The sequence below is a fragment of the Euphorbia lathyris genome, chromosome 8 (genome assembly GCF_963576675.1).
Source record: "Euphorbia lathyris chromosome 8, ddEupLath1.1, whole genome shotgun sequence".
NCBI lineage: Eukaryota > Viridiplantae > Streptophyta > Magnoliopsida > Malpighiales > Euphorbiaceae > Euphorbia > Euphorbia lathyris.
In genome coordinates, this window is record NC_088917.1 from 61761455 (window position 1) to 61777097 (window position 15643).

The 15643-nt window shown below is 35.0% G+C and overlaps 1 protein-coding gene across 1 annotated transcript; it reads left to right on the forward strand.

The window, feature by feature from the left end:
* Nucleotides 1-10519: 10519 nt before the first annotated feature.
* Nucleotides 10520-13689, forward strand: LOC136202273 (probable alpha,alpha-trehalose-phosphate synthase [UDP-forming] 11). Its single transcript, XM_065992790.1, has 3 exons — nucleotides 10520-12744; nucleotides 12822-13095; nucleotides 13179-13689. Exons 1-3 carry the CDS (start codon nucleotides 10766-10768, stop codon nucleotides 13473-13475), a joined length of 2550 nt encoding a protein of 849 aa, XP_065848862.1. The 5' UTR covers nucleotides 10520-10765; the 3' UTR covers nucleotides 13476-13689.
* Nucleotides 13690-15643: the final 1954 nt, after the last annotated feature.

The window sequence follows — 15643 nt, forward strand, 5'->3', positions numbered from 1 at the left end:
CTTTAAAGAGCTCAGTAGAGAATTCAAAAAGCTCGGAACGCATTCCGGGGACTGGACGTAGGCGGAGAGGCCGAACCAGGATATGTCTGCTGAGTAACATATTTCTAACCCTTAAACTCCTTTATATATTGCTTGCTATAAAACTGACTAAGTAACGAACTCACGCTGAGTTGAGTGCACTAAGAAGCTGAGTTCAGGAATAGACTCTAAATGCTATCTCATGACTCAAGGAAAGAAACAGACTTAGTCACAAGTTGACTAAGCTTGTGTCTTAAAACTACTTAGCACTGCTGTGTAAACATTTTCTTAAGAAAAGAAGTCAGCCTTAACGGACAAAATTTTAAATAGTTCCTATCCCCCCGTTGGAACTAACCTTGTCACGTTATAAGGGACAAACAAAAGTGACTTTCACCGATCGGGACCATTGGTGGTAATTTGGCCCAGTCAAGACATGTGATACAAGTGCTAATGCCAACGTCTCATTTTGTGGGAGGTGGTAAGGGTTATTCGAGCTGATGATTGGAGGGTTGGCCATGGTCCCTTGATTTGAGCTTTAACAGAGTGGTGTTGTTTGCTCTGATACCATGTTAAAGTGAATCAGATAATGAATAATTACTTTTGGGTAATACCCTTGATTCTCATTAATTATAAAGTTCTAACATTTACATATTTATATTGTTGCTAGTTTTGCTCTCCAAGCAAAGCCACTATGCTAAGTAATTAGACAACCAAAAGGGTGATGACACATGGGTGAATCTGACCATTTGATGCTAGGGCTTACAATTGATGGTGAAGATTAAAGATGGTTGTGGTTGGGTGTGTGATGGTGCACCATTGGTTACTTGTGCCTCTTCTAGAACCTGCCGAAATTATGTTTGGACAAAAGAGCCCCTGACCTTGAGGAAAGACTTAATTACCCTTGGAAACCCAAAGGGTTTGCCGACAAGAAATAAAAGTTCTGAAGACTTGATTAATTGTACTTTGCACTTCTTCTTCATCTCTTCGTTTTTCTCTCTCGAACGATTCACTTCTCCAGAACGAAATCTTCCTTTCTCTTTCGAATGAACTTCCATGGTTGCATTTTTTCATGTTTTTTGTGTTTTTCGTTTTTCACGTTTTTCTCATTTTTCACGTTTTTCGATGATTTTAATTATATAAATAAAATTTTATGATTACATTTTAACTAAGTAAATATTAAGTATTGTAACGATAATTAAGTTTCATCATTTTTTTAGTTTGTCAACCAAACATGGTAATGGAATCACTATTCCATTCCATCACATTACAAGGTTGATTACATTACAAGTTTGATTACATTACATTGCATTACGTCATACCAAACGGATCCTAAAATGTCAGTCTTGAACACATGCACCTTAATGAGCATGTAGAATTTGCTCATTCACCGTTAGATCTAGGCTTATTAGAATCCTAAGGTGGAGATTCAAAACATCCCGAGGCTTAGATTTAATAAGCCTATATCTAACGGTGAATGAGCAAATTCACTTGCTCATTAAGGTGCATGTGAAAATTCCTGTTAAAATGTAGGTATGATCTAATTAGTATAATTGGGAAAAAAATATGGGACTAATAAAATATTAATCGTATAATTTATTATGGACATGTATGATAATAAATGACATGGCGAAAGTTTTCCACCACAAGTTTAATGAATTTTTATGATAAAAATGTTTGTATTTTCATTAGATGAAAGAAGGAGAAATACAACAAGAAAAAAGTGAGTAATAAAATATCGTATAGGCCAAAGCCAATAAAAGATCTACGAAAGGGATAAAAACGACTACGAAAAACAAATAAACCCATAAAAGGTATAAAAAAATATAAAACAACAATAAAACATATACTTCTCGTAAATCCAAATTTATAGAAAAGCATCTGCAATACAAATTTCACCATTTAGATTATTCCGACATTTGGTTTTGAGTCTTTTCTTTGTTGCAACCACGTAGATTTTATTGATCAAAGAATAAGATAAACCATTTCTGATTTTGCTAAATCCGAAAAAGGTATAAACAACAGAATAATAGAGAGTAAATATAATTCAGATAAATAAAGATATCCGATAAAATATATAAATTACAGACTAAACAGAAAATAACAATAAAAAGAAAAATTACACAAACCTAGCCCGATGGGAAAGGAAGAAATAAGACAAACTTCAGTCATCCTCGTTAAAGTGAATCAACCAAATAGGAAACTTTGACAAAAAGGAGAAGAGATAAGAAAAGAAGAGTGTTGGTTGTATTTTTATTGGTTTCCTTTAACTCTTGACAAGATTTTGAAAAACTGTCATTCTAAAGTTTAATGAATTTTTATCAATTTAGTTTTGATTATAGGTAAGTATTATCTAAAAGTACACGCTATCCTCACTTTGTTTAAAAACAAAGTATACCTACTTTGTTCTCTAATCCAATGATACAAAAACACATCACATCTCGTTCTTGTAGGATTCTATATGTTTTACCTGCTACCGTCTATTCCAATTACTCTTTTTCTTCTCTCTAATTGTTTCTCCATTCAATAATTCAAATATTCTAAATCCCTAACTGTCCGTTCATTCTCATCATTGCTCTGACGACGTAGTCTCCATGGGTCGATCGATCACAGCTGTCGTTGCTAAAGAAGAAACGCCCCTGCCCGACCAGTAGAGAATCTACCAAGGAAAAGGACTTTCTCTGTCGCTCTCTCTTGACTTGACGAGCCAGTTTCGACTCAACCAGCACTCAAGTTATTGGACCCTTTCCGATTGCATTCCAGGTGCGAATTTCCTCAACCTTTGACGTAAATAGTGACTAAATTAAATTTTTATAAATTGTTTTTCAAACTCAGTTTTTACTTATTTTGGATTTTGTGATTAAGTATTAATTGAGCTTTTGTATCATCTTAAGTACGAAGCGATCATTTAGATTTTTTCTGTTTTTGGCGAGACTTGGCGCAATGGTAAACGTTGTTGTCGTGTGACCAAGAGGTCACGGGTTCGAGTTTTAGGAGTGACCTCTTACCAAATAAATTGGCAGAGGAAGGCTTGCCCCCAGTACACCCTTGTGGTGTCATATTCCCTCATTACATTGTCTCAATGGATAAATATTGTCATTTTGTTTGTACATTGCCACATTGGATCGAATTTTTTTAATTAATACTATACTTCATTTTTTTAATTAATGTATTATTTTGAAAATTGAAAGGAAGGGATTCAAACCTTATAAAACCCAGGTTGTCAAGAAAAAAATTCAAATTCTTCATCCAAATTTTAGATTTTTCTTCTGGTTTTTAACCAAAAATAAGTCTTTTTTTTTAGTTTATTTTGGTTTTTTTATTTATTGAATAATTTTTTAATCAACCTACTGCTATATTAGGTTTGATAGTTAGTTTTTTTTTTTTTGTATTTCTTTCTATATGGATAGTAATGGTCTTTCTCTCTATATGTATGGTTTTGTGGCTTATCCCTCTATATAAGTTTTATCATATTTTCCCTCATGAAAAAATATTTTTTTTCTACCATCACGTGATTTGGCTCATTGGAAGATTCTAAAGTCATTCATGAAGAAAAAAGATTTTGAAGTCGATTGTAGATGAAGTTTGTCTTCTGCCATATTCTAGAAACAGTTTCAAACATTATCTACTGTTGTTGTATTTATTATATTGAAAATGCATATTCAACATCATTTGATATATTCTGGATTGTAATTTTTAATTAATTATATTGAAATATAGAAAAAAAAGTTATCAAATAGGGAGGGATAATAATATATCTTTTTCTAATTTTTTTAAAGGAAATGAGGGATAATAATATAAAAGATTAAAAGAAACTTACCAAATTTAGAGATGTACTAATATAAATATTTATTAAGCATACAGCCGCTAAAACAAGGAAACCGGTGTATCTAATTCAAACCTGAGCATGCAGTAACAGTAGTTCCGCAACTTGATAACCGAGTAAACTTGTTACAGCTGTGAAGTTATCCAAATAGGCACACGTGTCTTTTTCTTTTTTCCCCCAATTTGACAATATTATTATTATTTCATAAAATTACTATTTGGAATACATAATAATTAATGAGATATAAACACGATCTCCTTTAACGATGAATGAATGATCCCTTAATTAAGTGATTTACTAAACCCAGCCCTAAATTTACACTTCCAGCCCCGTGAATAGATCGAAATACCATTTGCACTAAATTTCAAAAAACCCAAAACCTCTCAAGAAGCCGAAACGATTTTTGCTCAAATCCGGACAAATTAGTGAGCCGAATCATGGATGGTGATAGAAACCGTAAAGCAAAAGCTAAAATGGTAAGATTTACCGCTTTATTTCGTTGATTTTTGCATCGAATTGAATCTGTTGTGGTTTTTAAAAATTTCGGCCGGAATCGCAGTCGGACGTATGAACATCACGTCCGATCTGCGGTTCGGGCGTATGAGTATCACGCCCGACCAGTGGTGCGGGCGTGATAGCCACATGCCCGAACCAATGGTAGGGCGTGATACGCATACGCCCTAACCACTGATAGGGCGTGATGCGCATACGCCCGACCAATGGTTCGGGCGTGATTCCCTTACGCCCTCGTTTTTTTTAATAAAAATTAATATTTTTTAAAATTTTAGTAATTTAGTGTAATTTTAGTTTAATTTTAGTAAACATTTAGTATAAAAATTAATATTTTTTAAAATTTTAGTAATTTAGTGTAATTTTAGTTTAATTTTAGTAAACATTTAGTATAAATTTTAGTATAAAAATTAATATTTTTTAAAATTTTAGTAATTTAGTGTAATTTTATTTTAATTTTAGTAAACATTTTAGTAATTTAGTGTAATTTTAGTATAATTTAGTATAAATTGAGTATAACTTTATTAATTTAGTAGTATTTTAGCATAATTTTATAATTTTAGTATAATTTACATTATTTACAATTTTATTAATTTAGTCTAATTTTTTTTTGTAGACGGAGCGGCCTACTAGGGGTGGGAAATCCATCCCGTCATCTGCTCGTCGTCTAGATATGGATGACGAGGATGATACACCACGGCATACGAGATTGCGTGGTATAGATATTTCTGGTTGTAGGCGGAGAGGGGCTGCGACGGAGCAGGTGAGGAGGGGGCCGATTGCGGATCAGGCCGATATTCATGGATCAGAGGGGGCGACTGATTTTGATGACAGAGAGCCCGATAGCGATTCTTTTCAGGACTACCTGGATGTGGCAGCCCGGGCAGTGCGATAGTCCGCTGTTGCACATGATCGCGAGGTTGTGGAGAGCGATGAGCAGCCGACCTCGGGGAGACAGCCGACCCAGCGCGTAGGAGGTCGTTTTGCGAGTACAAGTATTTTAGTATTGTTTAGTATTTTTTAATATTATTTAGTATAATTTTAGTATAATTTAGTATTTTTTAGTATAATTTTTTAATATTTTTTAGTATAATTTAGTATAATTTAGTATAATCTAGTATAATTTTAGTATAATTTAGTATAATTTAGTATTTTTTAGTATTTTTTAGTATACTTTTAGTATAATTTAGTATTTTTTAGTATTTTTTAATATTTTTTAGTATAATTTTAGTATAATTTAGTATAATTTTAGTATAATTTTTTAGTATTTTTTAGTATAATCTAGTATAATTTTAGTATAGTTTAGTATAATTTAGTATAATTTAGTATTTTTTAGTATAATTTTAGTATAATCTAGTATAATTTTAGTATAATTTAGTATTTTTTAGTATTTTTTTTTTGTATAATTTTAGTATAATTTAGTATAATTTTTTAGTATTTTTTAGTATAAGTTAGTATAATTTTATAATTTTCAGGGACAAGCAAACGTCCCAAAGCTAGTGAGGACGAGAGCTGGGTAGTTACTACACCGGTTGATGGTGGTCCCGTTGATGGTTCCGTGATTCCTAGTTTTCTAGGACATGTTGCCTCACGGATGTTGGGAGGAGAGATTCGGTCGTTTCTGACATGCTACAACAGATCAGTAACATGCCGAGATTTGTGTCAGTGGTTTTCTGGTGCGTCAGCCGAGGTAAGAATAATATAGTGTGTCAACATTTATTGTAATTTGTATTTTTAACTATATGCGGATGTTTGACCCTACTGCAGGCATGGATATATGAGTATTTTCCGGTTTTCCGGCCGCATAGAGGAGCTCACTTGATCCCAGCTGACCATGCCCGTGCACTGAGATGGAAGGTCGGGGTACCAGGCAAGACGACCGCCCGACTAGATACCTTTCGCGGGCAGCTGGATCGTATGACGGCGGCAGAGGTATTTTATAAAATTTTAGAATTTATTTAATTATTATTTATAGTATATTATTATTTTTTTTATTGAGTATTACTTTTTTCCAGGTGACGTGGTTGCCTTATGGTCCTGTCGCCGATGATGATCGGCTTCGAGTGTCCTACGCCGGTTGGATACGGTGTAGAGACATCGTCGAGCCGTATATGCCCGATCGAGCGCTGGGACAGGTCGGATATACTCAGCCTATCCCAGCTGAGCGTATTAGACCTGATAAAGCAGTACGACCATGGAAGTCGTTATCGTACAGGCTCACGCATTCCTTAGTCACAGTTGAGGACACCTGGCGGAGATTTCCATCGGCTCGGGGCATTGATCGGAGGAGATGCCGACCAGTTGGATACGATCCCACTGCCTGTGATCCTGGTTATATGGATTGGTATAGGCGATATTCGCATCCCCATCTCCTTCATGCACCACAGGCTGGACCGGTACAGCATGCTCGCGCCAACATCGAATTTGTAAGTTTATTATTATTTAATATTATTATTTAGTATTAGTTTATATGTGTTTAATTTTTAATATTTATTTATTACTTTTTTTTTGCAGTGGGTTAGCTGGTTGTGGCGTGTCACCCAACTATCGGCTACCCACCGATCTGACGAGGATGTTCCACGCATTAAGAGGGAGATGGATGAGTTTATAGATGCGTGGCGTCGGGCGAGCTCATTTTTTGTTGTAGACATTCATACATTTAAACACTTTTTGTTGTAGATATTAAATTTACTCTATTACGTTTATAAATGTTTATGTTTATTAATGTTTATTTTAATTTTTATGTTTTTAAATTTTTTTTTTGTTAAGTACATTTATGTAGTAACGGGCTTAACGGACTATTTACGGGTTTAACGGCCTATTTACGGGATTCATAAGCTTTTTTTTTTTGCTCTCTCGATACACGGGCGTGTGAACATCACGCCTCACCGTCTGGTCGGGCGTGATAGCCCCACGCCTCACCGTGTGGTCGGACGTGATAGTCCCACGTCCGACCACACGGTGTGGCGTGGGGCTATCACGCCCGACCACACGGTGAGGCGTGATGTTCACACGCCCCACCATGAGGTGAGGCGTGATGTCCATACGCCCGTGTATCGAGAGAGCAAAAAAAATAGCTTTTTCCACTCCAAAACCCATGAAAGGGTAATTTCGTCCTTTCACGGGGCTAGGGGTGGGAAATTGGGGCTGGGTTTAACAACACCCATAACGTTATTAAATTTACGGGTAAATTACACCCATGGCCATTGAACTTTATCTATTTTAATATTATCGCCACTAAACTTCAATTCTTAATGGTATGACTACTGAACTTTATATTTTTAAATACCGGTGATCACTCAACGTCTCAAAACGACAGGTGACGATCTCAAAATAAAAAATTCGAAAAGTTAATGATATTCTGAGGAAGTTTAATTCTTGAAAATATTCGTTTTGAGGTCATTTAGGCAATGTTATAAAAAAACGTTACGCGCTAGTCGGGCGGATAGGGCCCTCGAAGATTAATCGGAGATTAATCGGATTTGTATTTTTTATTTATCAATCAACAAATTATTATATAAATACAATTAAAATATGTATTATACTATTTAAAAATAATAATATAAAATTATTTAATATAGAAAAATATATATATTCGTAACATATATCTTTAAAATTGTGCAAACATCAACATTTTAACAACAATATCATTAAAACAACTTAAAAGTGAAGTATAATAAAGCAAAAAAATAAATTCACAATTAAAAATGCTTTTGTTCATTGTCGTTTAGACGGTACCTAGGCGGTGCTAAGGCGGAGCCCAAGCGGTTGAAAATTGCCTGAGAATTAATAAAACACCTAGAGGGACTAATTATAGAAAATCGGGGTGGATTCTCGATTTCAAGCGCCTAGGCGGCATTCGTTTCGAACAGTTAGGTATTGTTTGGTTAGGAGAGATATTGAATTTTTAGAGAGAGAAAATTAAAAAAAAATGTGATTTTGGAAAATAGAAAATGTGGTTTCATAATGAATGTCGTTCTAAACAACTTTAATTCTTGAATATTTTTATTTTGAGGTCGTTAACGGTCATTTTCAAAAGTTAGTTAAAATTAAGTGTCCACTGGTGTTAAAAGTGTAAAATTCAGTGGTGATACCGTTAAGAATTAAAGTTTAATGACCATAATGTTAAAATGAGTAAAATTCAGTGGCCATGAATGAAATATACCGTTAAATTTATTCATTTTTGCTAATGTAGTAAGGACATAACAAATTTCTTAATTTGAATACATTACTTCCAAAATATTACAGCTCACTCTTACCTTTGCTTTATCTACAAACATTTTTTTAAATATTAAAAAAAAAACTTCTATGATAAAATATTACATGTGCCTTTTAATGTTAACAATTTTTTTTATTATTACAGTTAAAATTGAGAGTATATTTGTTATTAAAGGTCCAAAGTTGATTTTTTTTGGGTTAAATTACGAGGTAATTTGAGAGTATGTACTACTGCAGAAGCACCTTCAAACTATGTCCATATCAATATTAATTCTCGTTTACTCTCGTTTATTGATTAGTAGACACCATAAATAAATGGGTCATTTGACCGAACAAAAAGTTGAAATTGATAATGTGATACAAGAATTTTTTTTTTATATAATGGAAATTTTTTAAAACAATCTTATATTATGTAATTCATTTAGGAAAAAAAGGATACATGTAATAAAAAATTTCAAAATAATAATTAAAATAAAACTGATTGCACCATAACTTTTCAATAAAACCACGTCCTTACCGTTATCCACCGTCACTCTTTCTATTGTAGCTCTCTAAACAGATCTAGTTAGAGGAGGAAGAAGGAAGCCTGTCTTCCTTCTTTCTCCTCCAATTTATGTTTTAGTATTCGTTTTCGTTTTAAATTACTTTTTCTTGTTCGTTTGAAATCTATATTTCTTCTTGAACTTCTATTTCCGTCAGATCTACAACTGTTCGCTATACTTCTTTCTTTTAGTCTTTTTTCGGTCTTAGCAAGAGCGGAAAAGTTTCATTTTGTCCGTATATCTATAGATCTGCGTGGTTGCAAAAACAGAAAGGATTTAGATCCGAACATCCGGAGGAGCCTAAATGATGAAGCATGGATTACAGAGGTTTTTCAACGGGACTTGACTTACGAGAAGAATATGATTTCTATGTTTGTTGTATTTTTACCTTTTATGGTTATTATTGCTCTTTGTAGTCTTATATTGCTCTTTATAGTTATTTCTCTTCCCTTTATGGAGCTTATACTGGCTATAGCCTGTATGGGTTTATTTTCATGTTGTATGTTGTACCTTTTATATCAATGAAATGAGATATGACATTTTTATCAAAAAAAAAAAAAAAAAAAAAAAGCAGTTTGGATATAAAAGTGATTGAAAAAATATCTTCTCACCATTTTGCTAATATAAAAAATATATAATTATTATTTTGTAAAAAATATGTAAAATTATTTATTTGGTTAGATTTTCTGAATTTTAAAAATGTTTTAACCTTTTGAATTTATTTAAAATATATGAAAAAATGAGAAATTTAAATAAATTTATATATATATTATATTAAATAAAATTAAAGAATAATTCATCGTTTGAATCATTTCAGGAGCTGATTTAAATAAATTTAAGAGAATAATGAGCTATTGAAACAAATTTAGAATATTAATGATATATTGGGGGTTAATTATTATTTTTTTAAATATTAAAAACATATAGAATAGTTTTTTTTTTTCAATTTTTTTTATTTACTAAATTAATTTATATGAACAATAAATACAAGTAAATAGTGTTCACAACGTTATAAATTGAATAGTAAAATACTGCCACACACATATGAACTAAAAAATTGTATATTTATATTTATAGAATTCACATTTTAGCCGATAGACTAGCAACTAAGTGGCTAGTTATTTATTTATTAGAAAATCAAAATAGATTTTTCAGTTTAAAATAAATTATCCAATTAGATACTAATAAATAAATAAATACATACAAATAACATGTGGTCAAAATGGACAACCGGCAGTTACCGGTAAACAACAAAGCCAACCAAGAAGACAGTCGGTTACAGTCAATTAATAAGTACGTAAATGAGCGAGGTACAGTAAGATGACGCGGACCATCTTTTAATCAATCTCGTCCGTCCATTTCATCAATATATATTCTTCATGGGTCCGTCTTTTTCTTCGAGTTTTTTCTTTCTTTCTTTCTTTCGTTCTTATCTGTTCTATTCTATTCTCCTCTTTCCTTTCTCTTCTCTTCTCTGACTCTCTGTTGTTTTTCGAAATTCTATCAATATACATTTCAATTCCATTCTCATTGTCTTTACACAATCCCGTTACCCCGGAAAACCTAATCTTTCTTTTCCAATCTTTTTCTTCGGTTCTTATTGGGATTTGTTAATGGTGTTTGTTGATTTTGATTTTGATTTTCCTCTTTCATTATGTTGTCCAAGTCTGTAATGGACTGCTTGAATTTAATCACGGTCGACGATTTCAAAGTCTTGAATCGTATTCCTCGTGTCATGAAGGTTCCTGGAGTAATCTCCGAATTCGAAGACATCCCTGCCGCCGCCGCCGGCGGTATGCTTCCTCCAATTTCCGTCGAACGACGTATTATCGTTTCGAATCAGCTTCCAATTCGATCCTATCGTGATTCTTCGACGAACAAATGGTGTTTCGAGCTGGATAATGACAGCCTCTATTTGCAGCTTAAAGATGGATTTCCCCCTAACACAGAAGTCTATTACGTAGGGACTTTAAAGGCTGAAATCGAATTGAAAGATCAAGAGGATATTTCTCAATTGTTGTTTGATAAGTTTCGATGCTTGCCTGTGTTCTTGAATATTGATTTGCACAATAAGTTTTACCATGGATTCTGCAAGCACTATCTTTGGCCTTTGTTTCACTATATGTTGCCGTTATCGCCTATTCATAGTGCGAGGTTTGATCGATCACAGTGGCAGGCTTATGTAATGGCGAATAAGTTGTTTGCGGATAAAGTTGTGGAAGTGTTAAATCCAGATGAGGATTCTGTTTGGATTCATGATTATCATCTAATGGTGTTGCCTACTTTCTTGAGGAAAAGGTACCATAGAGTTAAACTTGGTTTTTTTCTGCATAGTCCATTTCCTTCTTCTGAAATTTATAGGACTATTCCTGTTCGTGAAGAGATCTTAAAGGGTTTTTTGAATTGTGATCTTATTGGTTTTCATACTTTTGATTACGCAAGGCATTTCTTGTCATGTTGTAGTAGAATGTTGGGTCTTAACTATGAGTCTAAAAGGGGTTATCTTGGTCTAGATTACTATGGTAGGACTGTTAGCATTAAGATTTTGCCTGCTGGGATTCATATGGGGCAGCTTGAATCTCTTCTGGATATGGATAGTACAGCTAAATTGGTTAAGGAATTGAAGGAGAAATTTGAAGGGAAAATTGTATTGGTTGGTGTTGATGATCTAGATATCTTTAAGGGTCTCAGTTTGAAGTTCTTAGCAATGTGGAAACTTCTCGAAGAACACGAGTCTTTGAGAGGGAAATTGGTGCTAGTCCAGATTGCTAACCCAGCAAGAAGTGAAGGAAGGGATGTGCAAGAAGTTCTAACTGAGACCAATCAAATTATTGAAAAGATAAATCAGCTGTATTCCAAGCCTGGGTATGAGCCTATTGTTTTTATAAACGGACCGGTTAGTACTCAAGAGAAAGCAGCATACTATGCTATATCAGAATGTTGTGTGGTTAATGCTATAAGGGATGGAATGAACTTGGTGTCTTATAAGTATACTGTTTGCAGACAGGGGAGTTCTGTTTTAGACAAGGTATTGGAGGTTGATGAGAAATCCAATGCGAGGAAGAGTGTCTTAATTGTCTCCGAATTCGTGGGTTGCTCTCCTTCTCTTAGCGGAGCAATTCGTGTCAATCCGTGGGATGTTGATGATGTAGCAAATGCTATCTATCGTGGTATAACTATGAGGGAGGCAGAGAAACAATTGCGGCATGAAAAGCATTTCAAGTATATTAGCTCTCATAATATTGCTTATTGGGCTAGGAGCTTTGATCAAGACCTTGAACGAGCTTGTAGAGAGCATTATCTGAAAAGGTATTGGGGTGTTGGGTTAGGTTTAGGATTCAGGATTGTTGCTTTGGGACCAAATTTCAGGAAGCTAGCAATGGATCCAATTGTGAATGCTTATAACAGCACGAATAGCCGGTTAATCCTTTTGGATTATGATGGAACGATGATGCCTCAGAGTTCCATTGATCAAGCTCCAAGCCACGAAGTTATTTCAGTCTTGAATTGTCTGTGTAGTGATCCTAAAAATGTTGTTTTCATTGTGAGTGGCAGAGGAAAAGATCCTCTAAGCAAGTGGTTTTCTCCATGTGAAAAATTGGGCATTTCAGCTGAGCATGGTTTCTTTACAAGGTAATTTCTTCCTCGTATGTTTTGAGTTTATAATTTAGTTTCGTTTTGTTGATGATTCTTTGCTTAAATTGTTTCAGGTGGACAAGGGATTCTGAATGGGAAACAAGCTCAATGGTAATGGATTCTGATTGGAAAAGGATCGCTGAACCTGTAATGAACCTTTATACTGAAACCACTGATGGGTCTTACATTGAGCACAAAGAAAGTGCACTGGTGTGGCACCATGGAGAAGCTGATGCACATTTCGGGTCGAGCCAGGCTAAAGAGCTTCTTGATCACCTGGAAAATGTTCTTGCTAATGAACCTGTTGTTGTGAAAAGAGGCCAGCACATTGTTGAAGTGAAACCACAGGTATCAAACACATATATTCGACCGAAACACGTAGAAAACCCCTTTTTCCAATTGTAATTTGAGTTTATTTTGGTGAATTTCAGGGTGTTAGTAAGGGCATAGTTGTGCAAAACCTTATATCGAAAATGCGAAGCAGGGGTAAGTCACCGGATTTTCTGCTGTGCATTGGTGATGATCGATCGGATGAAGATATGTTCGAGAGTATAGCAAATCAGGCTGAGGATCCATCAGTACCAGCTATAGCGCAAGTGTTCGCTTGCACAGTGGGGCAGAAGCCAAGCATGGCAAAATACTACCTTGATGATACATCTGAAGTGATAAAACTGCTACAAAGCGTTGCTATTGCATCTTCAGTGTCAAAGTTTGAACTGGCAGACTAGAGACTTCACCTCTTCATTTCCAACTCTCTTGGTTGAATTCATTTAGCTAGACTTTGTACAGAAGATAGTTTTTTCTTTTTTACTTGGATTATTTTCTTCTCCTTTGTTTTACAGCCAGCCACAGGTCTATCAGAAAGCTGTTGAATACAGATTCATGTTCTTCCCATATTTCGGGGCAAATTTCTCATAATAATGTCAATACAGATGTTCTCTATGATATCTCTTGGTTCAACATCAACAAGTTGCTTCATCCTGTGGTTAGAAATTGAAAACTTTGGTTTAATTGAGATCACACGTTATGAACTAGAGAATTGACCTTGTGATTGTGTGGGCATGGAAGACTAGCCCATCTTGATAATCAAAACCCTGTGCTTATAAAAGGCTAGCCCATCTTCATTAGTAATATACTTATAGCATGAGTTTTTGCCTTGGGCTTTAATTTTGTGTAATTTTATCATATGCCTGGTAGATGAATAGGCTAAGCCAATAGTAGGCCATAATTTCAGATTTGATGGATCTAAAGTTAACCTATAAGAAGTTGATAGGCCTTAGGTGCTTCGGCTACCATGAATCAAGATATGGTACTCTTTCATGAAATACATCATTCCTAAAACACTAAATAAACGGTGCATAAAGAATTCATCTTCATATTGTGCAACAACGACCTCTCCATTCTAACTAAAGAGCAATGAGATAATCACAGAAGCTCCCATTATTGATGAGATTGATAATGATTAAGTTAACTAAAGGAGTTCTTATATTAAGCACCCGGTTTTTAATGTCACTTGGAGGATCCCTAATTCACATTTGGACATGTGTATTGTGATCTCATTGAATAAATAAAATAGCGGGGCCTCTTATAATATGTGTGAGTTCGTATTGCACATGTCAAAATATGTATGGAATGTCATCCGTTTGATATGGAGAATCGAGTACTTCAAATAATTTCCCCAAATAAAGAACAATGAGCGATAATTGCATATGTTAATGAAAAAATGAATATACATAATGTTCTTAAAAAACCTTTGCAACAAGGGCATTTTGAAAGTACAAGAGAGGAAGATAAAGATACAAATGACGACTTAAGAAGATACAATTGCATAAGCTCAAAACTACATCACAAAAGTTAAAGGATCCGCCTTTTGCCAGGTGGAGGATCCTCTTGGTGGGGGGGGGGGGATTAATATGGGAACAAAAGGAGAGCCTAAATTTACTTTCATTAGTGGCTTGTTAGAGCTGAAATTAAAGGAGAGAATCCTTGAGAAGTTACATGAATTTAAGGTTTTCTTTGCACGGAGCTACAAGGATATTCCCGACTTGGATAAGAGCTTAGTGGAGCACAATAAGTTGCCTATCAAACCTAAGTTCCATCCTTACCGCCAGCCTCCTAATAGAATGTTGAAAGAAGTGGAGCTTAAAGTCAAGGATGAAATTAAGAGACGCTTGAAAGTTGGATTTATCAGGAGGTATGCATGATGGCTCTTTATATAGTTCTCGTTGTTAAAAATTAATCGAAAACTTAAAGTGTGTGTGTTGATTTTAGAGATTCGAATAATGCCATGCCTAAGGATGTTTATATTATGCCAATTGTTGATATGTTGATATATGTAGTGATTCGGAATATCTCAAGGCCCAAACAGGCCCATTAAGACATCTCAGCTCACTATAAATACCCCCAACAGAGGGAAGAAAGGGGCATTCTCACACTCACTACAAAATCGGGTAACCCCTAAGCTCTTCGAATATTTCCTTTAGCAGTCTTCTCGAATGTCTAACTGTCTTGATCGTTGGAGTGTTCACAGGGACCGCTCCCGGCACAGAGACGAGAACGAAGAACCGTGAGGATCCTCGAAGGCAGCCCGGATCACTGTAGGACATTCCCTAATTATTTGGTGCGGTGAAGGTGGACTACAAGTGATTTTCAAAGTATTCAGCAAGATGCAGACGCCAACTGAGCCCACTCCGACCGAAGTACAAAACGCCGCAGGCACTAGTTCCATGACCAGCGAGGCACGTCCCACGTTGTCCACCCCAATTTCTCCCAGGAACATGGCTCCGCTGATGGAGGAAGTGAACCCCGAGGAGGAAGGAGCGTACAACACCTCGCAACTCCTCAGCGCCATACGAGGTTTTCAGACGACTCAGGCCATTCACACGGCGGCTCAAAT